Source organism: Lissotriton vulgaris, chromosome 1_1 (genome assembly GCF_964263255.1).
Source record: "Lissotriton vulgaris chromosome 1_1, aLisVul1.2, whole genome shotgun sequence".
Taxonomy (NCBI): domain Eukaryota; kingdom Metazoa; phylum Chordata; class Amphibia; order Caudata; family Salamandridae; genus Lissotriton; species Lissotriton vulgaris.
Genome location: NC_141685.1, coordinates 316,139,238 through 316,166,517, shown reverse-complemented (window position 1 = coordinate 316,166,517; position 27,280 = coordinate 316,139,238). Strand labels below are relative to the sequence as shown.

Here is a 27,280-nt window from a genome sequence, read left to right as displayed (position 1 = left end):
TTATTATAACTATTGCCTTAGTGTTTGACTAACATATTTAACCTTTATCTTCTGTCTTATTTCTGTACAGTGTTAGCCTTTATACAATCTATTACTGAAATTTAGGAATTAACTACTCTGACTCGAAATGCATGCCTCAGAGGAGTCTTTTGAAGGAAATTTGAACATTTCATAACTATTTCTGTCCAAGAAGCTGTGAATACTTCTCTGTAGTGAAACTGTCACAGCAATGGTGCAAGCACAGACCTTCTCTGCTCAAGTTAGGAGGCTGTCCTCGAGCCATACATACCCGAAGGATGGCAAAGGTTCCTATGTTGTGTATTTTCCTTCAATCCATTAGGTGTCTTTAAAAGACACCTAAAACAAAACACCTTTATTCTGCTTTATCTGCATCAAATACTGCTGCCTACCTGCTACACGGCCAGGACTCCAACGCGCAGAGTACCTTGCTGCTCTTCAGATGAGGAGGGGTGGCTGCACACCTGAGAGCTAAATAGCTCAGTATGTTTCTATGCAGCGCAGCACATGATTCAGACTCCAAGGCCTATGCGAACTTACTGCTCTTTGACTGCACACATGAGCTTTATTTATAAAAATAATAATAATCCATATTTGTAAAGTGCAAACATATCACTCCTTAAGGTTTCAAGGCGCTTGGGAGCTGTAGGGGAGATTAAGTGAGCCATTGCCCAGAGTCATATGATGCTGAGCTGCTTCTGGCGATTGAACCGTGAGGCCAGCGCTCTGGTGTCAGCCGCTTTGGACGCTGTGCCACACTTCTCCCCAGTTTGTCTCCCTGCAGCACGGCACACGCTTCTGACTACCTGCTAAAAGGCCAGCCTCCCAAGCCCAGAGGACCCTGCTGCTCTAAGCAGGAGGAGTGATGGCTGCACACCTGAGTGCTATAATGTCTGGCAGTTTGTCTCCCAACAGCGCAGAACTTAACTGGGTATGGCCTAGGCAAATACCAGGCCAAGAGCATGCCCGCCTGCTCACAAGAGAGCCCTTTCAGATCCAGTATATAGAACATCATGTTCAAGGGGAAACCTGCAGCCACTTCTGGTAAAGATTGTTCCTCAGCAAACTCCAGTGTGAACTTTGTTATGTACACGATGGGCGCCTTATATCAGGAAATGGATTTGCTTGAAGAACATGTATTGATTGTTAAAAATTCAGTTCATAGGAAATCAGTTTGGACAGTTCATCCCAAAACCAACAGTGACCAGACTTCATTAACGTCAACTGATGGAGCCAGAAGCCTTATGTTTATGATTACTCATTACTAATTGAGAAGGTGGATGGTGCAGACTCTAAATTGAGCAACAACTCTGTCTGCTCTCCCTCACCAGCTAAGACCGACTCAACGTGCCTTACATGTGGGTATGGGAAAACACGCGCTGAAACTTGCAGCGGTGCAAGCTTATAATGGTTTTACTGTTGGTGACAAGGTTGGCGGGGGGATTATGTATTATCCTCAACTTTTCTTAAGCTTTAGAATCATGAGGGACGTTTCTCAGCATGTAAGTCCTGTGAGAGCAGTTGTTTAGAAATGCTAGATATAAAATATGACATAATTTGTTCTCAGGAAACCTGGGCCACTGTTCTATAGTAAATTGATGGGTTTCTATTATATTTTCTTCTGCGGTCCCTGTATGATCAGGTAGAGCTACAGGTGGAATGCTTACCCTGGTTTCTACTTAATTCTCAGGAACTGTTGTTTGATCACACTCGTGCTCCCCTAAATTTCAATTTTTGTTGCGCGAGTTAAGTTTTGTGAAATTTTTTCTATTAATTTCTATAATAAATATTTTGATCTGAAAAACACCGATATTATACATTCTCTGAGCAAGGAAGTAAAGGTATTTATAAGTAAGCAGTGCGGTCCAGTGCAACTTGCATAGATGGGGGATTTTAAACTTAAAATATTGTGGTTCATCTAGTTCTGGTTCATGTGGTATTGGGACCTTTCTGCGGATGAGGATGAGCAATGGGGGATCCCAAGGATAGATATATCACCTGTAAAAAAATGGTCGGGTGTGGAAATTCAAATCAAAGCCACCTGCCTAGAGAATGATCTTCTGGCGGCTAATGGCAGACCCCATCTAATAGAGATGGAGCTAATACCTTTAATAATGGCCACTGTGCCAGTCGTATAGACTATCTACTAACCAACTTGCGGTTATGGCATGCCCTAAAGGATATGGTAGTGAGAGAGCGGCCAGAGAGTGACCATAACCCCCTATGTGCAACCTTTTATTTGCTACCACAACGGGAACACGCGCAACCAGGGAGCAATTTGCTCACTCGTGATGTGGTCTCTATAAACAACATGAGATGCTTAAAATAGGTTAATATACTTGAGCATTCCGAGGCTCTAGCTTCAATTTCCTTGGACGTTGAAGGGGTGATTGCTGAGTTGGAAGTATGCATGGCAAATTCAATGGCCCTAGAGTCCGTGATTGGCACCCATGTTAAGTTTTTTGAAAATCTACCTACCCATTTCATCAGACATCATAAGACCAAGGGTATCCATCCTAAGAAAGGTGCCCAGTGGTTTAGTATGGATGTAAAGAGGTGCGTAGGGAACTGGGTGCCACGATCAAAGAGGGGAACCCCGGCAAAGTACGGCTACTAAGGCAGAAATATCGAAGATTGCTAGTCAAGGCCCAAAAATCCTGGGACAAGGTTAGGTGGCAAGACCTCAGTCTAGCATTAGTCAACAAAAACCCTACGCAGTTTTAGAACATAGTCAAGTGGGATAGGGGTGGCCAGCCTTCTCAGCTGCAGAACCATGTATCACAAGACCAATGGGTTATCTATATAAAGCCCCAATATGCCCATAGCACAGACGACGAGAAGGTGGAGGAGCCCCTGTGCCAGCACTACCTAGGCACAGTCTTTAACGAGGCTGATGTCAGTACGGCCTTGGGAGCAATAATGGGGGGTAAAGCACAGGGCCCAGAATGTATCCGGGCCGATATATTTCTGCATGAAAAATCTAAATGGTGCCTATACTTTGTGTTGCTGGCTAATGCAATCGCCCAGGGTACTCCAATTCCAGGCTCATGGAAAGGGGCTGATATCATCCCAGTTTTTAAAAAGGGGGATAAATCCCAGCCTGGTAAATATAGGCCCATTAGCCTAATAGATTCACTCCAAAAGATAATAGGGCAGTTCGTTTTAAATAAGGTGCAGGATTGGTTGAGGGAGAAAGACATCTTATCACCACTGCAGGCAGGCTTCAGGGCATGTATCAGTACCATTGACCAGGAATTTCAAATCATCATGCTTTACTGGAAGACAGTGGTCTTGAACAAGGGAAGCCTTTATGCTGCCTTTGTGGATCCTAAATCAGCCTTTGACCTTGTCTCCCATAGTAAACTATGGTCTGTACTTCAAGAGATAGGGATGTTCCCGGAGTTGTTATCCTTCATCGCTAGACTTCATGAGGATAACTGTGCCCCAATTCAGTGGGGTGCGCAGGGCAATGTCACCACTCCATTTCCTATAGAGGGAGATGTGCGACAGGGGTGTGTAATGGCTCCCACACTCTTCTCTCTATTCATAAATGGGATCGCAGATTTTTTTAGCCTCCACCCCTACAGATGCCCCTGCCCTAGCAGGTGTTAAAATCCCTATTTTAATGTTCGTGGACGACATGTTGATAATCTCAAAAACACCAAGCGGCCTGCAGCAAGCCCTCAATTTCTTCAAAGAGTTTTGTCACTTAAGGGGCTTGGAAATCACTGTGTTGAAAACGAAATGTATGTCTTTTAACCCACATAAAGTTTTTAATGGAGGCATTGTGCTGAATTACCGGCCCTTAGAACAAGTCACAGGCTTTGCATATCTGGGGGTCACCCTACAGGGAGACCTGAGTTGGAAGCGGCAACTCGACTTGACTTCATTGAAGCACCCGCAACTGGTCGGTGTTTTGCAATGCGAGTTTAGCTCTTCTTTTACAAAACCAGTAAGTTCAGTGCTCCAAATATATGACTCGAAAATAGTCAGTTCCGCCTTATATGGGGCTGAGCTTTGGGGTTTTGAGAACCTCTTACAACTAACAGTAGCAGAAAACTGGTTCCTACGTAATATCACTAGCCTCCCCCAAAGCACTCCAGTGTGTCCACTGCTATAAAACTTAGGTAAGAAGGCACTGGCCGATATAGCAAGACCGCGCTCCTTGCTTTATTGGCGGAGGATCAGGTGTACCCCAGAGATGGCCAATTACGCTGCAGGCCTCAAGGACCTAATTAGTGCTGATCGTTTAATAAGATTAAATGTTTGCGGGGGATTAGTGCCTCCCTGATAAGCCTCGGCATAGCATCTCTATGTTCAAACCCGGCAGGTACTCTGTTCCCCTCGAAGGTGGTACTAAAAGCTAATAACTGGCAATGGGTGGCTCAAGGCGCTTACAGGAATTGCAACACTTCCTCCCTTACAGGGAATTTCCTTGCTGTCGAGCCAGCACCACGTTTTGAACATTACTGGGACATTAATACTAACCCGCATGATTGGAAGCTTTACTTCCAATTCAGGGTTGGTTCATTGCCAGTAAGAACATTTACAGCAAGATGGGGAAATTCAGAAGCTGACTCATGTCCCATCTGTTCCACTCACTCACAGTCATTAGCTCACCTATTATTTACTTGACCAGACTAAGCTGCCCCTTGCCCAGTATGGCTGACGCCAGTCTGTAAATCACTTGGCACCAGAAGGAATGAGGTTGCCCTAAAGATTATTACACTCTGAAACATCTAGTACCATTGTCATTGCCTTGGCAAAGTTTTAGGGTTGGGATTGGGCCATTAGATCGCATGTATTCTCTTCAGGCTGATGGCTGCTTTTGTTGTTTTCTCCATGTATGATTCTTTGGTGCTGGCAACATGTAGGGTGACCTGTGTTATAGATAATGACGAATTGAACAATGCTAACAAGGTTTTATAGGTTTATTCATTTCAATCACATTTGTATTCATGTACTTTTTGTTGCATTGACGGTTACTTTTTAATCTTGTTTTTAAATTTTTTTTATCTTGTGTACATTTGTATTATAAGAATTTGTCTCTTTGTACTTATGTGTGCTACAATAATTTGTTTTCCTGTAGTATGCTTTGATGACATATTTGTTGAATAAAGCTTATTTGGATTGGATTGGTTCATGTGGTATTGTGGATTTGAATGGGAAAGCCCTAGCCCACTTCTGCGATACACAGTATGGGGGGTACGCTCAATCTGTTGCTTATACATATTGTTTGTACTTTGCCTTGGACTCTTTTTCTGGTACCCCATGTTTGTTGGAGGGGATAGCAGTAACTTAATTGATTTTAAACTGTTTGCGTCAGATATGCTGGGGTTTTTCTCCAACTACATTGTCTCAGAATGCATGCAGCGATCAGAACGGTCTGACAATTTCCTACCATGGTACACTGACTGCTCCAAAGCATTCAACAAAAGTACTAGCAATATGAGTGGCAAAAAACAAGAGGGTATTAATGAGCTGGGATATTTTGACAAGCAAGACCTTCTACCCAACCTGATCTTGATTAAAAAGCTGAAGTTCTTAAGATGTCTGGATGAGGGTGCTAGTCCAGAAGCAATAATCACTTGTTATGCCACATGTTGGGCCCGATTCACAGAACTAACTTAAGACAAAATCCTAAACGTACTACTTTTGGTATTCACAGAAGTTAGGATTTTGTCTTAAGTTTGTCTTAAGACAGACTTAGGACAGACTTAAGACAGACTTAAGACAAAATCCTAACTTAAGTCTGTCTTTAGTCTGTCTTAAGACAAACTTAAGACAAAATCCTAACTTCTGTGAATACCAAAAGTAGTAAGTTTAGGATTTTGTCCTAAGTTAGTTCTGTGAATCGGACCCTATGTGGTTTAATTGCTGAACTACAGCTGGCCCCTTAGGGGTCTCAGAAAGTAAAATCCATAAGAATCTTCGACACACATTGTTCGAAGACCTACAAAACAATTGATTTCAGCACTCAAACAAGTTCCTAGGAATGCTGAATATGTTTGCCATTGCAGGTCAGAATATAAGAGTGTGGTCATGTCGCAAAAGAATCTAATAAGAGAGGCAGCAAGCACTCATCAAGCCTTTTGGTATTTAGTCAATTCTTCCCTTTTTCAAGGACACGCCACCCTCAGGGCTTGATGTTTTAATTTAATTTCACTTTTTACTGGGGTCAATGATGGTCCCTTTTTTAATGCTAAGTCACTGGTTGATACAGAGAGCAGGATGATGCAGTTTAGTAGTCTTTGTATTGACATTGACAACGTACTGGTGCTATTAATAAGTGTCCCAGAGGTAAGACTTTGGGTCCTGATAAGGTTCAAGCAGAATAATTCAGGGAGAGTTAACTTCTTAGCCCCTCTCCTGACTAATGTTTTGAACGCTGATAATCAACTGTGGGCCTCCACTGACATGTTCCCACACTACTATTGTATACATTTTCAAAACATGCAACAAAAGTGATCGAAAGTGTTACCTACCAAGATAATTGATTAACTCAAAAGCCAAAAAAATGGGCAGGATCCATTTAGAATGTCTTGAAGCATGGGTTTTCTGACCTACAGTATGGGTTTAAACCTTGCCTTGGGACGATTGAGCAGTGTTTAAATTACCATCTATTAGTCAGTACAAATGCACAGTTTAAGGAGGGCGTGGTTTTTTGGGGAATTCATGGACCTGAGTTCAGCCTTCAACCACGTAAATTATTACAAACTTTACAAACTTTGGGACATTATGTTCAATTTAGCAGTCAAGGCCAACATTATTTACTTCTTCAGGCATCAAGCACAATGAGGTAACACCAAGTTTCTGCTAAAGACCTAATAGCGAATTTACTTATCTTTTTATACCGTCTAGGGGTGTACGCCAGGGTTGCGTACTTGTCCTTTTTTAATGTTCTTTAGGGAATAATGGGCTCGATAAATTAAAAAAATGTGGTATTGATGTTCCACACGTCACCACATGCTCAGTACCTGAACTGTTCTATGCGGAGGACACAGTGCTTCTAGCCGGACACCGTTAGGGTTACAGAAACTCTATCTTTATGACAGAACTAAGTTTAGCACTAAATCAGTTGTAGACATATAATATGGTTTACAGACTGAAAAAGAAAACAGTTAGGACTTATCTTTGTAACAATCCCGGGATTTGCACTGTTTCCACCTTTCCCTACTTGCGGGCCGATGGACGATGTTTGTAACTGGATTCTACTGGGACGGCAACCATTCCAAGAAATGTAGAGCCACTATTTAACTTTGCCTTAAAATTGGGCAGTAAATCTATCAAAGAGCTTGTTGAGTTATATATGGCATAGGAATTTGGGGCACCCAGGACTATGTTGCCATTCAAAAAGTACAATAGAATTGCTGGCTGTCTCGCAGAGCACTTCCACATATTTGTGTTACCCTGAATTGGGGTTAGATTACACTCTGGATCAAATCAGGCATTGTACCCTTTTTCTGTAGCTATCTATTTGGACAAAAGAGCAACACTCTTTCAATTTCTTGGTTTGGTTGTACTATCTTGAGTTGGAGAATGCCATGAAGAGTCCTTGGCTGGCATTCATTAAGAATCTCAGTGGCAGTTTGAATATGCCAGAACTATTTTCTAATACGGAAGCACTATGTTCCTCTTGACAAATAACACTAGGAGCATGTGGTTTTTTTTACAAGGTCCTGGACACTCAAAGATTAAGCTGAAACATCATAATATACTATAAAACCATATGAGAAAAACAGTGCTGGCATTCAGTCCTATCTCACTGGGTTTCAGAATAGTCAACACAGCTATTTTTTGACAAAGCTCTTGCATTTGGGGCAAGTCTAGAGAATATTCTGGAAGCAGCTGATCAGACTTCTACATGTGAATGCTTTTACAATAAAATGTGAATTCTTAAAGTGTTAATGATAATAAGTCTTGTTACACAGATACATTTATTAATGTAAGAAGGCGAGTATTGTCCCAATTCTAGTTTTAGTAATATGTCTAGCTCTGCACAAAGTTGTTTGTTTGAATTAAATAACACACTGTATTCATCAGTCATTTTAACTAAAGTCTTCATCTAATTTCATGTATTTGTTTTTAGTCATACAATCAACAATTCCTCAATCTGGCTCTTAATTCTTTGGATTTGAACAAATGTAGTCTCTTAATGTTCATTTTTAATGTTTTCCTCCATTTCATCATTTTGACTCTGTTCATAACAAATTTGGGGGCATATTATCAAGGCAGGCAAAATGAAATTATCGCCATTTTCGGCCGCAAAGTGGCGATAATTTCATCGCCCTATCAGCAAGCTGTCGCTAACATCAGTAAGCAACATCTTTTAGGAGATAGCGAACGGTTAAGGGCCCCCTTTGCATAACAGCGATATTTATCGCTAATGATATGCAAAGTGGGCACACCCAACCTGTTAGCGACTGAAAGCAGTCGCTAACGACGCTATCGCCTATTAGCAAGGCAGGCGTAGTGATAAAAAAAATTGCGCTAAGCGCGAATAACACTAAAGACTAACGCCTGCTCAGACCAGTTCTTAGCCATTTTATCCAATGGGAGGTGAATGTTCTGGCTAAGACCCTATTGGCGATGATGCGTGAATATCGCTGGTTTTCCAGCGACATTCAAGCATTTCACCGCTATCACTGGTTATTTTATCGCATTGGAGAGAAACGTTGCTAATAGCATGTTATCTCTGAGATAAAATCCGGCGTTGCTTGGCGATAAAAAAAATGTCGCTAAGCTTCTTTAGCGATATATATTGCTAGTTGTTGATAATATGCCCCATCATTTTGACAAGTATAAACCTAAATTAAAATAAGGCATAGACATGTTATAGTCTTCTGAAAGAACACATTGAGATAAACATCAGTACTTAGGGCCCCATTTATTGCTTTTCGGTGTGTGGCAGCGAAGCAAGGCACATTGCTACGCTGCCCTATGCCAAATTCAAAGAGCAGGAATGCACTGTATTTAATAAGGTACATCCCTGTCCCTTCTGCGTGCACTGGCGCCGGTTTGGCAGCCTAGCGCCAATGTTTCTCCATTGCAGGCAGGATTGTTTTTGTGCAGGAAGGGTTACCTTCCTGCACAAAAACAATCCTTTCAGGTGCAGAATGAAGCACACATAGAAAGAAAAAAAAACGAGGAGAAATTTATATATTTCTCCTCGTCACACCTCACCTCGGCAATATGGATTTGCTGCTTCCCCAGGTTTACATAGATGTGTAAATCTGGAGCAGTGTAAAATCCATGGGTGTTGCAAGGGAAAACCCATCGCAACACCCCTGGAATGCTTCCCAGGAACCGAATAAGGCAAGGCAGCGATTTGTGCTGCGTTGCCTTACTTATGATTTACGAGGCCACCCAAACCATGCAGGGTGGCTTTGTGTGGCTTCATAAATCTGACTTAGAGGCTTACTTCATGCACGTACTACTTTAAGTGGTGAAAAAGTGCCACAGGACTCTCATAAATAAACCTCTTAGTGTGTTTAATCTATGTTACTAGATCTTTCAGACTTTCTACCTCATCCTTGAAGGGTATGGGTGGCACAGTTGGGTCCAGGCGGAACATGTCATCACACAGGAGGGCTCTCATGAAAAGGGCCAGGCTGTCCACATCCTTAGCCATGGGTCCCAGCGTTATCTGAACTGAAATGTGAGATCAGAGAGGTGCATCACAACATTATCATCACAGTTAGATGTGAATAAGGACGATTTTTCAGTGCCAAAGCTTCAATGAAAAACGTATTATTGATAATTTGTTTAATATGGCGTAGTGTGGTGGAGTCTTGTGTCTTAACATGAAACATGCTTCAGAATACAAAGTAAACATGAAAGAGAGACTATCCGCCATTGAAGGGACCATACCATGTCTGTACATTGCCAGTGTTTGCATCACAATTTTCTTGGTTCTTTATTGTAATGCGCTCTATCACCGAAAAGGGTCTTGTTTGCGCTATATAAAATTCTACAAATAAAATAAATACATAAATAAAGCAGACTTTACCCTTGCATGTTCATTATTCAATCACCAACCCACATTTAAAGTTTAATAAAATGTCAAACGGTGCAAATGTAATACATTTTGATATTTGCCAACATTCCCCCCATTAGCATGCCTGGAAAGTTGCACCAGGCTCAGCTTTCCTGGCGTACTACTGGGAATATAATGTGACAATTTCCAAGGGGTTCTATTCCCTCTGTGAGGACTTCCATAATAGGGTTGAAATCCAGACAGGAAGAATGGAGCCTCCTGTGCAAATGCAAATTTTTCTCTGTCCTCTGGCAAAACATTTTTACCCATGGAGAAAGCCCTTCCCCTGCACCACCATCAAATCTGGGGGTGATTCCTTCCTCTTCCCATCATAGAGGGGGAGTTACAACAGTCACTGGCGACTTTTTCCAGGGTGGGAAAGAGTTGGTTCAGAGTTTGGGAATGGCCACAAATGTGCATTGGCTGCCATTCACAAATGTACATACCTAAACACACCATGTAAAAGACACACAATTGATGGACGGAATACAGAAAAAATCAAAACATTCACCCCCAGTGAAGAGATCTGGATTAAATCCATTGTTCTTTTGCGCACCATGCCACCCCAGTGTAGACCTGGCCATATGCAAATCAGACTTGACCCTGTGCCTTATGGGAATAGTCCAGCCTGAACTGCCAAGCCAGGTCCTCCCTGGATCAGAAACAAGAATCCTAGGACTGGTTTCAGGATTTCACCCCTCTTCAGCCAGGATAGCTTGATTCCAGTGGCACAGTGAGCCCAGGACCCACGTCTGGGCATACCTGGCGCACTTAGGGCGGGAAAGCAAAAGACACACAATTGATGGACCGAATGCAGAAGAAATCAAAACATTTACCTCCAGTTAAGAGATCTGGGTAAATCCATCATTCTTTTGGTCCCCATGCCACCCCAGTTTACACCTGGCCATATGCAAATCAGTCTTAACCCTGTGCCTCATGGGAACAGTCCAGCCCAAATTACCAAGCCAGGTCCTCCCTGGACCGTAAACAAGCATCCTAAGACCGGTATCAGGGTTTCACCCCTCTTCAGCCAGGATAGCTTGATTCCAGCGGTACAGTGAGCCCAGGACCCACAAACTGGAATAGCATGGTGAGCAAAAAAACTATGGATCTAGGTCCAGATCTCTGTACTGGAGTGAATGTATGACATTGTTCTGCATTCTGTCCATCAACTGTTGTTTTTGTATTTGTCACCCAGAGTGAGACGGGTATGCCCAGACGTGGGTCCTCCTAGGACCACCCCAAACACAGTTATGGGCAAAAAATACAATCCCAACCAAAGGCCCTGCAAAGCATTATGGGACGATATTCTAGAATGCAGTGAATATTATAGTATCCAAATTCAAAACATTCCTCAAAGGGCAGGCTCTCGGGCTCAGCTGAGAGCTAATAGTACAGTTTTCACTAAACTCTAGAATCTCGTCCAATAATGCTTTGCTGGGCCTTTGGTTGGGATTGTATTTTTGCCCAGAACTTTGCTTGGGGTGGTCCTAGGCGGATGGGACCACCACTATCATTGAGGATGATATGCTCTTTGTGTTCAAAGCACCTGATTGGTCCTCCCCCTAGGTTAGGGAGATCCCAAAATCAGTGGCTGCACTTGTCAGGACAACATGCTAACTTAGAAAACTGCGCGCAGGTCCTACATTGAAGTTCCCTTTTCCATGCGTCTTTGCATTACTAGCCCTGGCACACAGAGTTCACATCACTAGGGACTTTACTAGTAAGGCAAACATACCAATCATGGCCAATCAATTACCATTACACTTTACATAGGGAACTCTTGTACCTTGACACTGATCAGCAGTGGAAAAGTACCCAAAGCATCTAAATTGGCAACTCTATTTCAGGAAAACGGTTTAGGGGAAAAGCAACAATTTTAGGGAAATTTAGCCAAAAAAGGCCAAGTCCTACAGCGGTTGATTGTCTTTAATTAGGTCTTTTATCAATGTGAAGTCTTCCTTGGCCTAGGAAATCCTGAAAGTGTGATTTTGTCTACTATTCTTTTTTTTAAATTATTTTTGTATAACAACATTAGGGTGGATTGGTACATTTGGTTAGAACCTAGTCCACTCTGAGCAAGGTTCTTACTGTATCTAGTAGAACCCATTAGGAGTGGGTTTCTATTATCAGCTTCATTGTGAGAATGTGATAGTGGGAGGGCTAAGTCTTTCTCAATGTTGGTCAAAATAGGGGGTTAGCCTTGGTCATCTAGGAACCAATGCAATCACTGTCTTGCATGCAGTTGAACCAATTTGGAAATCAGCGTCTCACTTGTTTGAAATCTTCTCATAGTTTTGTAGATGACATTCTCAACTTTTTCCTATTGCATAGGAATTATGGAGGCCATGTTATCTACTGTGGAGTAGTAGTAAGGTGATAATCTGAATGATAAATTAAATCATCTTTATTGATTCCAGTCTGACCCACCAAGCAACATGTTTACAAGACCACAGATACAGTAGCTCTTTAATTTTCTCTAATGTTTGATCCTCATTTTGTTTGACAGATTCTTAAAGACCATTCTGAGAAATTTTATAAACAATGATTGCCATTAAAGACCTATATGCACTATAATACTTTGTAGACACAAGAATTTGAGTGGAAGCACTTCTTTCTTTTTATAATCCAGAGAAGAGTCTGATGCTTTAGAGAAGTCATGTATGATCTCTTATAGGGTGTGGATGCAATTTTCTGCAACTGGTGGCGTACACCAAGATATCATTGGTGTATGCTGCATTTTTCATTATAACTCAGTTAAATGGTATCCCTTGAAGTGTAGGATTATCAATGATTAGTTAGCGAAAGGGGTCAATGGCTTAAAGGAAGAGAAGGCATGAGTTTCCTCAACTCCAGCACCTGAAATCTATAATAGGTTTCTACTGCTGGAGTAGAGGAAATGTTTCTGTAATTTATCAATCATTTTGGTAACCCAGCTTGTAAACTGGTGATGGGCACTCTATTATCAGCTCTGCCTTTTTCATTGTTTTTACTAGCAATTTAAATAATCTTAGCTAAAATGTATTCAAGACTTTCCCTGAGCATCTACTTTTTTTAGGTTTGGCATGTGTTCATGCTAAGCCTTTTGTGATATAAGAAAAAGGAACCTTCTGTGGGAAACATCTGTGCTATATCCTATTTTCCTCTATAGTATTGGCTGACATCATGCTTCAGGAATGGCGTTACACTATCAGGTTCCTTGTGCTAGTGGAAATGTCAGAGAGGATGCTCTTAACTCTCATCTTAGCTCGCAGACATACATATAAAGCCAATTTAGTTTTTATAAAATGGTGACTTTGGTCACACTGTTGGAGTGAGGCGTGTAGATAAGGCCATGATTCCTTATCAAAGGTGTTTTTCATATCTAATGCCAGTGCAGCAATTGGTGAATTTATGAACTGGTCTTCTTCAATTACATGGAATACGATACATTTGTTGCCATTAGGTATTCTCTCTTTAACAAAACCAGATTGCAAGGGGTGGATTAGCTTTAGAACTATTTTTTAATAGTGGCATGTCGTTTTTCTTGAAGGATAGGTCATTCTCCACTTTGGGAAAGACAGAAATCGCGGCTTCAGCGGCTGTATTTGTGAGCCTTCCATACAAGGCAAATTGCTGCATTGTGACTTCTAACAGATTGATTATTGCATCAATAAGGCATTTAAGAAAATAATAAGGTGCCCATCTGGACTCGGTGTGTTCCCATCAGTAGGGAAGAAATACATTTCAAAGTCTTCTTTTTTTGCAATGTCTATTTTGGTAAAGTCTTTCTTCGTATGGAACTTAGTAGTATTGCTCTGGAGCAATTTTTTTGGTACCCTCAGAGTTTAACATTACTCCCTAGTGATTCTTGTTTTGTTTAGTTTTATATTTGCTGCGGTGGTTTGATTTTATGGACTTATTTTTCCTAAAGTACATACAATCTACTAAGGCTTTAACTGCTCTCCTTAGATGTTCTGTATTCTTTGTTCTCTTTGCTTGCAAATAAAGGGCCTAATTATGAGTCTGGCAGGGACTGCCAGACTCGTGTGGGGCGTCAGTGGCAGCCTTCTGAACACCACATTAGGACCTTGGCAGTCGTGCCCTGGGAACATCGACTCCGTCTGGAAACCGATGTTCCCTGGTGATGTCAAGGAGGTCAAGAGGCATTAATGTGCTTGGCGGGACTGCAGCGATTCTGCTAAACATATTGGGCCAGATGTATCAAGATTCCGTTTTGCGAATCATAAATAGCGATTTTTGGCGAATCGCTATTTAGAATTTGCAAAACGGAATGTATGTACAAAATCGCTATTTTTTAGAGATTCCTTATTATTCTTTAGTTGCGAATTCGCAAATAAAGAATAATTTCAAATGCATTCCTATGGGCCAGGAGGCCCATAGGAATGATAGTGCAATAATTCTCAATTGAGAATTATTTCAAGGGTGCAAGGGTGTCTCAAAGACACCGTGCTGCACCACTGAAATTTACATGTGTGTGCATGTGGCACACATACATGCCCTATGGGCATGTATATGTGTCACATGCCACCCTCACAAATGCCAAATAGGGCATTATGAAAAGAAATAGCAAATTACCACCAAGTACAAGTTGGTGGTAATTTGCGATTTCTTAACACAAAAGCGCAATTTCAAAATGTGTCATATATATCATTTAAGGAATCGCAAAATTTCGATTCCTTAAATGCTATGGCAAAATAAGGAATCGCAAATATTTGTGATTCCTTAAATTGCGATTTTTTCATACATATGAAAAAATGCCAATAGGCCGTTTGCGAGTCGCAAAAGCCTTGATACATCTGGCCCAAAATGACTTTCCTCAGTGCAGTTGATTTCAAAAAGGTTGTTTCTCAATGAAAACATTGGCAGTGAGAAAAAGAAGGGGGCCCTAGATAACCCCCTTGTGTCTCACTCCAAGTGGATGCACATGGGAGGGCATACAATATGCCCCCCTCTGTGCATGCAACCCCAGTTCCTGCAAGGTATGGACTTCACAATCCATGCTATGCTGAAAATTCCTTTGACATTACAATTGCAGTGCCTATTTTATAGACACTACTGTGGGAAGGCCAAAGAATCACCCGCTAATAATTAAAAAACTCATAATACAGTAGGCGTTCCTCATGCGGGTTTGGCGGTGTGGGGGGACCGTCCTGTCGCCTCACCATCAAACTTGTAATCGGGCCCCAAGTGTTCAAGCTTTTTTGCTTGCCAGTATTAGGCTGCTAGGTATTTAATTTTTTTACAAATTTATTTTTTTATTACTTTCTTTGTTTTTCTTAGCCTTTAGATTATCATAAGCATTGGCAGCACTTAATTGTGCACCATAAAATGATGGGGGAAGAAGATGGATTTCTCGTTTCAGAAAGAAAATGTCAAATGTATTCTTTAGATTTTGGGACCCATGCGCCATGCAGAACTCTTCTTCATGGAGGCCCTACTTATATAGCTAGTCTAACAAGAGTGGCCAGATATGAGGATAGGTCTTTCGGTTGTGGGGCTTACATTAGTGTATAGTTAATAAGCAAATAAGATTGATGTTGGAAAGAGAAGAAAGTAAATTCATTGCCACCATCTTTGCATAGTCGTGAAAGATCCTCTAGCTTATGTGCCATGCAAAAGTTCCTCATCTGTCTCTGTGATTTAGATGAGCAAAATATTGATGATGAAAGTTTATTATTCCATCCATCGTATCCAAAGTCTTCTCGAAGGATGACATTTGCAATTTTGGGGGAGCGTGATAGATTTTTGGATCGGGGAGTACCAGAATTCTGGGTTATGAAAATTGGGAGTATAAATATTTATGGCATATATAATCAAATTATTGAGTGTACTGGCTACGAGCCATTTTCCATCAGACTTCCCTTTCAGTTGATCTCATCTAGTTATCAATTTCCCTGGGTCAGGCCATCCAAGTTACTGACTTTTTTCCCATGCAAGTAGATAAAGGGTCCTTTTGGTCACTTGCAATAGTTTAGCACTTTTTACCTTTTCACCGAAAGCTGTAAACCTTTTGTGTTCAGTAACATCACTTTTAGTGCATTTAAAAGCAGTATGTGCGCAGAAGTAGAGAATAGGCCTTCTGTAGCTGAAGATTTCTAAGCATGCTTACTAGTTATTAATATGCTTTACCTTTGATCCCCAATATTCTGAGTATTTTGAATTGAATATTGAGTAGAATTGTCAAAATGCAACCCAGATAGCTATGCAATGTGGCTGTGCATGATGTATACATCACTTACCAAATAGAATTTGGAAATTAAAATGACAGAAAGAAAAAACAACTGTTGGACCTGGCCATTTTTACAGGGTTATCCCCAAATTCATGCCTTCTTTCGCCTATTTTTTCTGACTTGTTTTTGCAGTTTTTCAAAATATCTGCACTTTACCACTGCTGGTGAGTGTTACAGTCAAGTGCTCCCTGTGTAAGTTTGATGTGATTAGTTATCTATGAGGGACTTATTTGATTTACTGGTAAGACCCTGGTAACGTGCACTGTGTGTGCCCAGGGCCTTTAACTGAAATGCCACTAGTAGGCCCGCTGCACTGATTGTGCCAGCCACATGGACCTGTCTCAGGCATGCCACTGCATTGTCTGTGAGTGCAGTTTTAAACTGACATGTCGACCTGGCAGGTACACCCACTTGCCAGGTCTAAACCGTCCCTCCTTTTGCATGTAAGGCACCTTCAAAAATAGGCCCAAAATAGGCCCCTGGGCAGATTGCAGTGTATGTGAAAGGTAGGACAAGTACTAGTGGGTTTCACATGTCCAGCTAATTTCGTTTTACACCAATGCAAGTACTATCAATCCTATAGGTTATCATTGAAGCTGCCTTGTAACACCTCACAAGTGTAACTTTTAAATGGGAAGAGATTAAGATTTTGAGTGTGGGTTCCCTGAATTCAGGATTTAAAAACACATCTTTCTGTGAAGTTGGTTTTCATATTGTGTTTTTGAAAATTTAACTTTTAGAAAGTGGGCATTTTCTTGCTTTACCATACTGTCAAATCCACGTGAGCTTTTCGTGCCTTCACACTAGACAGTCACACAAAGGGAGCCAAGGTGTGCCCTGCATATGGTGAGTGCCCATCATCAGGCTAATGGGCCATCCTGAGCTAGAGTGTTTGAAGGAGTTGAATAGGGCTGTGCCTTTCCTCATACAAAGCTGCCTTTACCCCCCTTTAGAGTATCTGTAGTCAGGTCAGGCAAGACAGGATCTGTGCACTACAAAGACAATCCTTTGAAATATGCCTACTTCAAAGGCGGAAAGGGGTGAAAGTATTAGTCCTGTAATCCCACATTTTTTGAACACTTCTGGATCAAGGGGACATTCTGCCAAGAAGAAGAGCCAGATAAGCTGTAGGAGGGGAACTGCCACTTTACTTGTTACTGTGTTGTGCTGGCCTGCTGCTCCTGTCTTGGGCAGTTGAAGGACTGGGCTTTACTTTCGTATCCTGCTTATCATGGTTCTCCAAGGGCTTGTGTGTGCTTCCCTCCAGTTTGAAGGCTCAGGGCTATCAAATACTTTGTCTGCAGCACCCCTGAAGTACTAGGCTGGGAATTCTAACCTGCCAAGTGGTGCCAATACCAGTTCTGGGACTTCAGACATGGTTTTGCTGCTTCATGTACTTAAAATCCAGATATCATCCTTCAGTACCAATTCTGCACCTATTGAAAAACCAACGCATCGCAGCAGTGTGGCTAAAGAATTGGCGTAACACCTGTCGTGAGGCTGAGAGATAGCCGCAGACCGAGTCCGGAGCATAGTGTCTCCAACTCCAACTCCGACACAGACCCTGCTGTGCTTGTTGAAGGAATAGATGCATCACCTGCCCGCGGCTGGGGAAATCAAAGCTGCACCCGTTTCGCTCCACCACATTGAACCAGCTTGCCTGGTTTTACCATGCATCACACCTGTGTACCAATTCTCCAGCGATACCGCCTAGCAGTAAGGAGCTGTGGCAGCATGTCCGGAATTCAATGCATCGCTTCCCCTTGCAGTAAGGAATTGATGCAAGACTTCGACTGCCGTCCAGCAGAAGTGATGCCTCCAGTCACCTTGGACTAAGAAATCGAGACATTGCTTGTGTTTCCTGATGCTTCCCTCCTCTGCAGCTGTTTTTCATCGCGTATTTTGCTGATTAAAAGGAACTTTATTCTAAAATCAACGCATCTGTAGAGTTCTAGGGACTAAGTTTGCTAAACCTTTAAAAAGTGATATCTCTGCTTATGTACGTTGGATCTTTGTCATTTTGGTCTTGTTTGGTTTAGATATGGATTGGTTATTTTTCTAAACTGGTGTCCATATGTAGTGTTTTTATTGTGTTATTGTTAGTTTTATGTACAAACACTTTACACATTTCTACCGAGATAAGCCTGACTGCTTGTGCCAAGCTTCCAAGGGGGTGAGCAAGGGTTATCTTGGGTGTGGAACTCCTTTATCCTGACTGGAATAAGGGTCCCTACTTAGACAGTGTGCAAACCAATACCAACTGGATAGAAACCCCCATTTCTAACATTGGTGGTCAGCGGTGAGGATAGGACTTGTGTTTGTGCTTCACATACAGTGATTGGTGTACATTACTTCATAACACAGACCATTATTCAACCACATACTGCTTTTGTATTTTTTTATTTTAACAGCTTTTGAATATTTGGTCTACAAATCATGTCTTAGTCTGGCGAGCCAGCAGTTTGAGCTGCAGAGGTTGTGTTTGATCTAGAGAGGCTGGAATCCTATATGGTGCCCCAACTTATGCAGATCTGCAAGGATCTCAAATGCCCTGTTAAAAGTTCTGCTAGGAAAGAGAAAGTGCAAAAGCAGCTGAGGGCCTGGTGGGCAGCAAGAGAAGGTGTGTAGAATGTAAAAGGAGGAGGTGGAGGTGGAGGTAAAGAGCCAGCAAGGGGATTCTGGAGTTGAGGCTCTACTTGTGGGTGAAACACCCTCCAGTACTGGGAGCAGTGTGCCATCTAGAAGTCTGTCCACCGAGAGCTGGAGGACAGGGGACAGCTAGGAAACATGAGCTGGAGCATGAGAGGCTCAAGGTGGAACATGAAAAGCTCAAATGGGAAATTTAAAGTGAGAAATTTGAAATGGAAAAAAATCAACAGGAGACAACCCTTGCGCTGGAGGATGGAAATTGCTCTTGCTACATGAGTTGAGCATGAAGGAGCTGGAGTTGATAGCCAGGAGGGCTGCATCCAGCTCAGATGGTGGCAGCAAAAATGTAATGACCAGTACTGCAGAAAAGGTTCACATACCCAGAGACTGGGTGCCTGACTTCAAGGAGGGGGGTGACATACACCAGGGGTTCAGGTTTATGAAGTAGCTACAGAGGTGTACAGGGTCCCTGAGGTGGGTTGGGGAACTGGCAAGGGGAGTCATATTCCTAGTGGTGGGAGGGACACTCTACTGGCTCAAAGAGTGAGTGACATGTAGACGTGTGCTCGCCATGGCAGAAGCCCTGGTAAGGAAGTATAGATTCATCACAGAAGAGCGTGGGTTGAGTATCTGGGCCAATCAGATACTGTCTCACCAGTCTGCGGAGGGTGATGTGGGGTACTTTTTCAAGGCACTGGATGGTGTAGTGAAGGGTAGTATGTTTAAAAAATGTGTGGGGCTGTACAGTTTAAGTGCTGGGGAGCATATGCTCAGTCAAGTTTTCAAGAACTATGCCAACACATGGTGAGGTGTGAGTTCTCTGACCCCAGGGAGCTTCCACTGGAGGTAATCATGTGTAGTCTTTTCACAATCTATTACCTTTGCTTAGTTGTAAATCCAGTCCTAACCAATAGTAATATTATGTTGTAATCTCACCTGTAAATTAGTCAGAACTCTACTTGAATTGAGCGATAACTGCAGATAGTAACAGTAGGCTACCTAAATGATGGGAAACTTTTAGTTTTACATGCAGCAACATTTAGGGGCCAGTCCACAAAGGCATTTCCGTCTTTATGCTTATTGATGAAAACATCTGGAGCCTGATTACGAGTGTGGTGGATGGGTTACTCCATCACAAAAGTGATGGATATTCCATCCGCAGTATTACTAGTATTATTATATCCAATGGAACATAAAGGAACTTGTAATATGGCGGACAGGATATCCGTCACGTTTGTGATGAAGTAACCCATACACCAAACATGTAAGCAGGACCCTCATGTATGCCTGCCAGGTATTCACAAAGGGAATCCTGTCAGGCCTAAACCAGTTAACAACTTAAGACTTACCCACCATACATGAATCAAAGTAAGCAGTAGTAAATACATTTGGGGTGGGAAGTGGACCTACAAGGCATAGTTGGCTTTGTAAGTTTGAGAATCTTTGCAAACCTATATGTATGAGGGATCCAAAACTCCAATATGATCCTTTCCTGCTCTAGAAATGGTTAGAGATTTACACCAACCAATTGCTAGTGTAGTTATGTTACCAGAATGGGCAAGGGAATTGATCACTCTCATTTTGATGGGGGTGTTGGTGAAGAACTTTTACCACTTAGCAAAATATATTTGTTACACAGTAAAAATATTCATGTGCATAGTAGAACATCGTTAAGCCTACGTTGTGTAGATTTATGAACAGGGCAAATAAGAGCATTGGAGATCTGGCACAAGACCGTATGAGTAGTATGCCTAGCATAGCTTTCCGGTGTACTTATGGGGATGTCTGTAGATGGCCAAAAGTAGTAAACCACCACCTTTACATAGGTTTGTTTTTACAAGCTTCCTCCAGCATGAGAAAAAAACTGCACATTTCTTTGTAGATTAGTAGGATCTCAAAGCCACATAAATACAAACAGTCCCCTAACTCCAAGTGATTCTGCATGGGATATTGGTGTTAACATTCTACGACTGACAGAAATTAAAGGGAAGGGAGAATGAAATGGGTGAGAATGTGTAAGAAAGAGCCGGAGAGGGTATTCTATTTAAGTACATTACAACACACAATCTTATATGTGCAGGTTTACTACTTTTTTTGTGAAATTGTCCCTGAATATCCAGTTGGCAAGAAAAAAATTCCAAGTTGTGATCTGTCCATTGAGCACTTCAATGAAGAGACTGACTACCAATCACTGTTACCAAATCCATGCCTAGAAATAGTATCTCAATTATGTTATCGTTTTTTAAGCCATAAGCACATCTTGAGCCTCTAAGAATGTGGTAGTTTCAGAATGTACAAGCCACTTAATTTATCTTAGGTATCTCTTTAGGGAAGACTGATCTGCTAAAAAGCACATATGGCTATCTAGAAGAAAATCATTAGGAAGGTCAGTGGTGGAAGGTTGTGTCAGTAAAGATAAACTCATAGAAAATAACGGTATTTTCACTTCGGCCAAAATCATGAAACATACTTGTATGCTGTATTTCTGTGAAGAAACTATTTTAAAGAGAGAAAAACGTTTTGACAAAATGTTCCAGAAATGTGACCCAATTCAATCAACTGAAATAGTGGCAACAAATGTGAACAAGGTTTGGTATACAATAATATATACACCAAAGGCTAGTGATCATGATACAATCTAATAATAACATTTGTCATAGTTCCCTTCAAACACTAGAGAAACATCAGCACAGAGGCTACCAGGAGGGGATATGAAAGTGATATTCATGTTTTCAAATTATGTGTAAATATTAATGCACTGTGCAATCAGGTTAAATTTAAGGCAATCTGAAAAATGGTATCCGTAATACACATAATATATTTAATTCATATTAAAAGGTGTAGCAAATATTAAGCAATATACCTCCAGTTTGTCCATCTATAGGAACACTTGTCTTGCAAACACTAAAAGTAAAGAGAATAAAGTAAATGAGACAGATAAGAATTTGATATTTTGCTAGATCATGTAAAATGTTTATCATTATTATCTTACATTGTGAAATATATGTGTAGCAAGGAAAGAAAATTCACAGTCATGTAATAAGAAGTAGAGTAGTAATAAGAGTGTGAGAGGAGCAAGGGAAATGGAACGATAATAGTCTTGGATTGTTTTTAAATTAAGATACGATGTCTCAGACCTGGTGGGGCTTGCCACCCTTCTCCAGTAGATATCTATGTGGAGTAACCCAGAGGCCTCCCTTAATCGTGAGATCATTAAGGACAACGTGTCCTGTGACTATGGCCTAATAACTCAATGTATGCATTATTTACAAATACATTTGGAAGCTATTGGAAGACCTGACCTGTTCTCGAATCGGAATTCTATCTCAAAGGGGATCTATAAAGTACAAGATCTGTTTTTAACAAAGTTAGAATCTAAGAGGTAAGAAAGGGAAAATATGAGGGCCAATATGAGAGACATAATGGGCTTATAATCAACAGCAGGTGTAGAGCCAAATTTGAAATGTCAACAATATAAACTAGAGGGCTTTATTGATGAAATTTAATGCAGGCACCATGAGATGACATTTGAGCTTTATCCTTGGTCGATTTGACGGTAAAAAATCTTTCGATTTTCCATGAACTATCACCCCAACTTAGCCCAATTTTATTTTTTTACATTTTATGAGCACAGAGGAAATCTTGTTTACTACCAATAGTTAAAAACTTGGGGCCCGATTCACAAAAGTAATCTGAGAAAAAATCCTAACTTTACAACTTTCGGTATTCACTAAGGACATTTAGGAGTAGTAAAGATATGAATTTTTCTCAGTTAAACTTAAGTTTTGGTCTTAAGTTAAGCTTAAGACCAAAACTTAAACTTAAGACCAAAACTTTGTCTCAGTTAAACCTACGTTTGGGTCTTAAGTTAAACTTAAGACCAAAACTTAAGTTAAACTGAGACAAAATCCTAACTTTACTACTCCTAAATATGCTCTGTGAATACCGAAAGTCGTAAAGTTAGGATTTTGTCTCATATTACTATTGTGAAAAGGGCCCTTGGATTTTCAGCAGGATAGGCCAGCCCTATACTTTCTGTGGATGCTCCTGAATCTCTAGGGGGCATATTATCAAGAACAGCTTTAAAATTATCGCCGCTTTAGGGTCAGGAAACTGCCGCTAAAGAGGCGATATTGGGCTTGATAATAGGCCCTTCATAAGGGCCTGTAATCGAAATAAACTATTTTGGAATGCAACTATTTTAATCAATAAAATATATTTCAACATTATCTCCTGTGGGTTTTTTTTTTCATTCCCCACCTACTTTCTATGGGAGGATGTTGCAGTACCAGTGTTGGCCACGTGTGGTGTTGGATTTACTACGGTGGTTCTTCGTAGTATCTTACACTCGTATTCTATTGATAAGTAAAAAGTAGTAAACTCAAAAGTATAAGATACTCAAAAGTGTTAGAATGCCTTTTGAATTGGGGCCTTGGTGTTCTGATTCAATAGTCAAGCAGTGATCTTGTGTTCTCTGTATCAAAACAGGCAAAGCCATTACAATGTTCAATAGGTGCATAGCTTTAGAATGAGATACTAAATATTTTCTTTCTGTCCCTACCTATATATGGATACATAATGAAACTATGAAAAAGTTCTGATCGAAATATTGTTGTTAAATACTCATTCCTTTATCAATGGGCTGCATACAATCAATGCACAAACAAAAGTAGAGCACTTCAAAATGTTTTAAATTAATATCTCGTGCAAAATGAGCCATCAACATATAGTTTTAGAACTCACCTTAGTCTGCATGCAGTTGGGTTCAGTGCACAGATACCACAAAAACTCGATGGAAATCGGAGGCTTCCACCCATATCAGACCCTATTCCAATGACGGAGCCACCACCGGCGATGATAGCCCCTTCGCCTCCTGAGGATCCTCCAGGGGCCTTTTTGTGGTTCAGAGGATTGCGGGTCTGCCCATACACTGGGTTGCTGCAGTCATAACTGAAAGAGTCAAAACAAAATGAAATTACATTTATAAGAATGTTCACTATTTTTTGGACGTGTCTGATCACATTTCATCAAAAAATTTTCTTTCATATGGAGAACAAAGCAATAAAACGTGGTGGTAACAATACGCTTTAATCCTTGTGTTACTGATTAGCACATTTTTAAGTATTCCCGTCTTTCATGTGTACATGATTTTAAAAATCTGAGGCAGCGTCAAAATCCATGGGTGTTGCATGAGACAACTCACTGCAACACTCATGGAGTGCCTTGCAGGCGCAGAGTAAGGTGCAACAGTGATTTGCGTCGCCTTACTCATGATTTACTCATGATTTATGATGCAAGTCAAAGCCATGCAGGGAGGATTTGCATGGCTTCATAAATTTGTATGAGAGTCCCACATCAAACATGTACCACTTTACGTGTTGAACAGAGATCTTATAGATAAGCCACCAAGTGTCTCCAAGACCTCTTATTATTGCATGTTATGTTAGGTTGATGATATCTACATATATTGTGGAGAACAATATCACCTGGGAGGGTATCCTGGTAATAAAGAGGTGTGAGTCTAGCCAGCCTGAGAGTCTACTGAGACTACTCAAAAAGCTTGGTGTTCAGCTTCTTGCAGATTTAAAGAAGTGAGGAGAAGGCTCTTGTGTGTAGTTACAAGTTGTTCCATGCTTTAAGAGCGATGTAGATAAAGGCTCAAACACTTGATCTGATTTTACTTATGTGTGGGATTTAAGCAGAGGTGTCTGGAAGCTTTGTATAGAAGATTCTATATTTGAAGTATGCTGGGGCAGTGGAGCTCCTTCAGGTGTTGTGAGATGTGAGTGGGTAATGGGAGACCAGCAGTGATTCTGGCCGCCCAGATCTGAATGGACTGCAGCCTTCTGTTGGGAGTTTTTTGTTGATCCATGCTTGTGACAAAGGCCTGCATGATGGCTTGCCGGGTGCTGATTGGGAGCCATTTGAAAATCTTCCGCAGCGTCTTCAGAGTATGGAAGCATGAAGCAGTAATAGTGTTGGCTTGGACAGTCATGTTGAGTTTGCTGTTGATGACGATCCTAAGGTTCTTGGTGTTGTCAGTCCTAAATCTGTTGCCCACTAGTTGGAGGCCCACAGTAAAGTGCTGTTCTTGAAGATCATGGTTTTAGGCATTTCGTTGCTCAGCTTCAGATAGTTGGTGCAGTACTTGGCGCTTTCTGCAGGTTCATCCCCAAACATTTTGCTTTCGCCCTCCTGTTTTCTGAACCCACGTTTGTTGTCTTTTAGATCTCTGCAAACTTTAATACACCTAACTGGTGCTAAACTGCTTGTGCTCTCCACTTAAAACTTGGTAAAACGGGCTTGTACCCAATTGGTGTATTTACTTTACCTGTAAATCCCAAGTAAAATGGTACTATGTTTACATGGCCTGTAATGTAAATGCAACTAGTGGGCCTGCAACCCTGCTTGTGTCTGACGCTTCAGTAGCCTTGCAAACTTGTCTCGAGCCTGCCATTTCAGCCTGTGTGTGCGGTTCAAGGCTGGCTTTGTGATCTGGTAAAATAAACCTTTTGCCAGGCAAAAACCTTCATTTGAACAGCCTAGAGTGCAGGGTGCAGCTCACTCAAAACATTGGACAAGTACTTTTAAGTTTTACGTGTCCTGGCAGTTAAAAACTCCTAAATTCGTTTTTCAGTACTGCAAGGCCTACCTTTTCTTATAGGAAAACAATGAAGTTGCCTCATTACAATTCCTAAACTTCCTCAATTTCTTACAGTCGGTCCTCATCTAGTGGGTGTTTTCAGTCATGCAGGCACCTAATTTGATCCAGGTACTGGGTGTCTTGTCCGTGAGGGAGTGATTACGTTGCGTGTCATCAGCATAAAAGAAGATCTTGATATTTTGAGAGCAGAGGAAGCTGGATAAAGGAATCATGTATGCATTGAACAAAGTCAGGCTAAGGGAGGATCCTTGCAGAACTCCACCTATGAGGGTGGGGTGTCTGAGGTGTACGGTGCCAAGCTGACCGACTGTGTCCTATCAGTCCAGAAGGAGGACATCCATTGGAGTGAATATCCTTCGATCATGATGTTGTGTAGGTGTTAGATAAGTATTTGATTAGAGATTGTGTCACATGCTTCAGAGAGGTCAAGGGGGGTGAGGGCTGCTGTATTACTCCATTCAGAGCCACGTAGATGTCATTTATGGCGGTGACAAGATCAGTTTCCATGCTGTGGCATGTATGATGTGAATGTCCCATAATTGAGGCATTTGGGTTATTCAGTAATTCTTCTGTTTGCTAGTTCAGAGGAAGACAGTGTTATTAACATAAAAGAATGCCTAAAGCTGATAAGTCTCATGGGTGAATCCTATTGGCTTTACAATGCTTGTTTTTCCTACATTACCACACCAAATGGAAGCCTGTTGGTGTCTCTGGTATATAGTGACACATGTGTGGTAATTAGGTTAATGGTTTAAACATATTGAGGTGACATTCTGGTGCAACTACAAGGAACACTCTAAACTGTAGATTTTTCAGCATTTTGCACTGGGTTAGTGTAAAAAAAATGATGCTAGCCAGCACAAAATTATTTTGGGGTATTTACTTTCCAATGCAAATCTTGTTGTGCGCTGGAAAGTATCCTAAAAGTAGCGCAATGCAGCGTAAAGCACTGCTTTGCATTACTTAGTTCCATGGGTGGTACATGGGGGTTCCCATGGAATCACCTATGCCTTTACGCCTTTTGATGCAAAACCCTACCTACAAGGAATTGTAGACAGAGTTTACATACAAAAGTTAATGGCACTTTAAAGGAGGTACTAGCAGGAGAAATGTATTTATTCATCCTTTCTTTTCCGACTTTGTTTGCCTGCTGCACTGTGCAGCACACATAGACAGTTAGGAAATCTTTTAACTTGTCTAGGAAGGCTACACTTCCTGTACAAAACCTATGCTAGACGTAGGTACACACTCTAGCACTATGGCGCTATGGTGTGTGCCTCGTGCACAGCAACTAAACCATGCACCGGCACTATGGAGAGGAGAGAGCCATATCTCTGTAGATATGGTCCTTTCCTGCTCCCTCACTATCACACAACACAGCCTCTTCGGGTGCTGCACTGCATTGCATGTATTTTTTATAAATCTGGCCCTAAATATTGAAATCTAAATAGCACAGTTTCCAACGATCGTTGTGACATGGAGTTCTTACCAGGTTCAATGGCATGCCATGTTTATGTTAAGTAAATTTAGATCTCTTCCTGGATCTCTTTTATGGCATGGAAAAGTAAAAACAGGAAGACACAAAGCAGATGAAGGCTGAGTATTTATGCAGCATGCAATGGTACCACACGCTGGACGGAAAGGCGGACAGATGCCCGCCTCGGATGCTGAAGAGGTTGC

At 41.4% G+C, this 27,280-nt stretch overlaps 1 protein-coding gene across 1 annotated transcript in view; it reads right to left on the bottom strand.

Annotated features, from left to right (window-relative positions):
• The window catches only part of LOC147747112 (vitamin D3 hydroxylase-associated protein-like), a 455,455-nt gene that overhangs the window by 324,524 nt on the left and 103,651 nt on the right, over positions 1–27,280 (bottom strand). The window contains exons 5-7 of the mRNA XM_086952363.1: positions 23,680–23,886; positions 21,800–21,840; positions 9,545–9,669 (exon numbers count right to left, since the gene is read on the bottom strand). Coding sequence (XP_086808489.1) covers positions 9,545–9,669; positions 21,800–21,840; positions 23,680–23,886 — 373 coding nt within the window. The remainder of the gene's footprint in view (positions 1–9,544; positions 9,670–21,799; positions 21,841–23,679; positions 23,887–27,280) is intronic.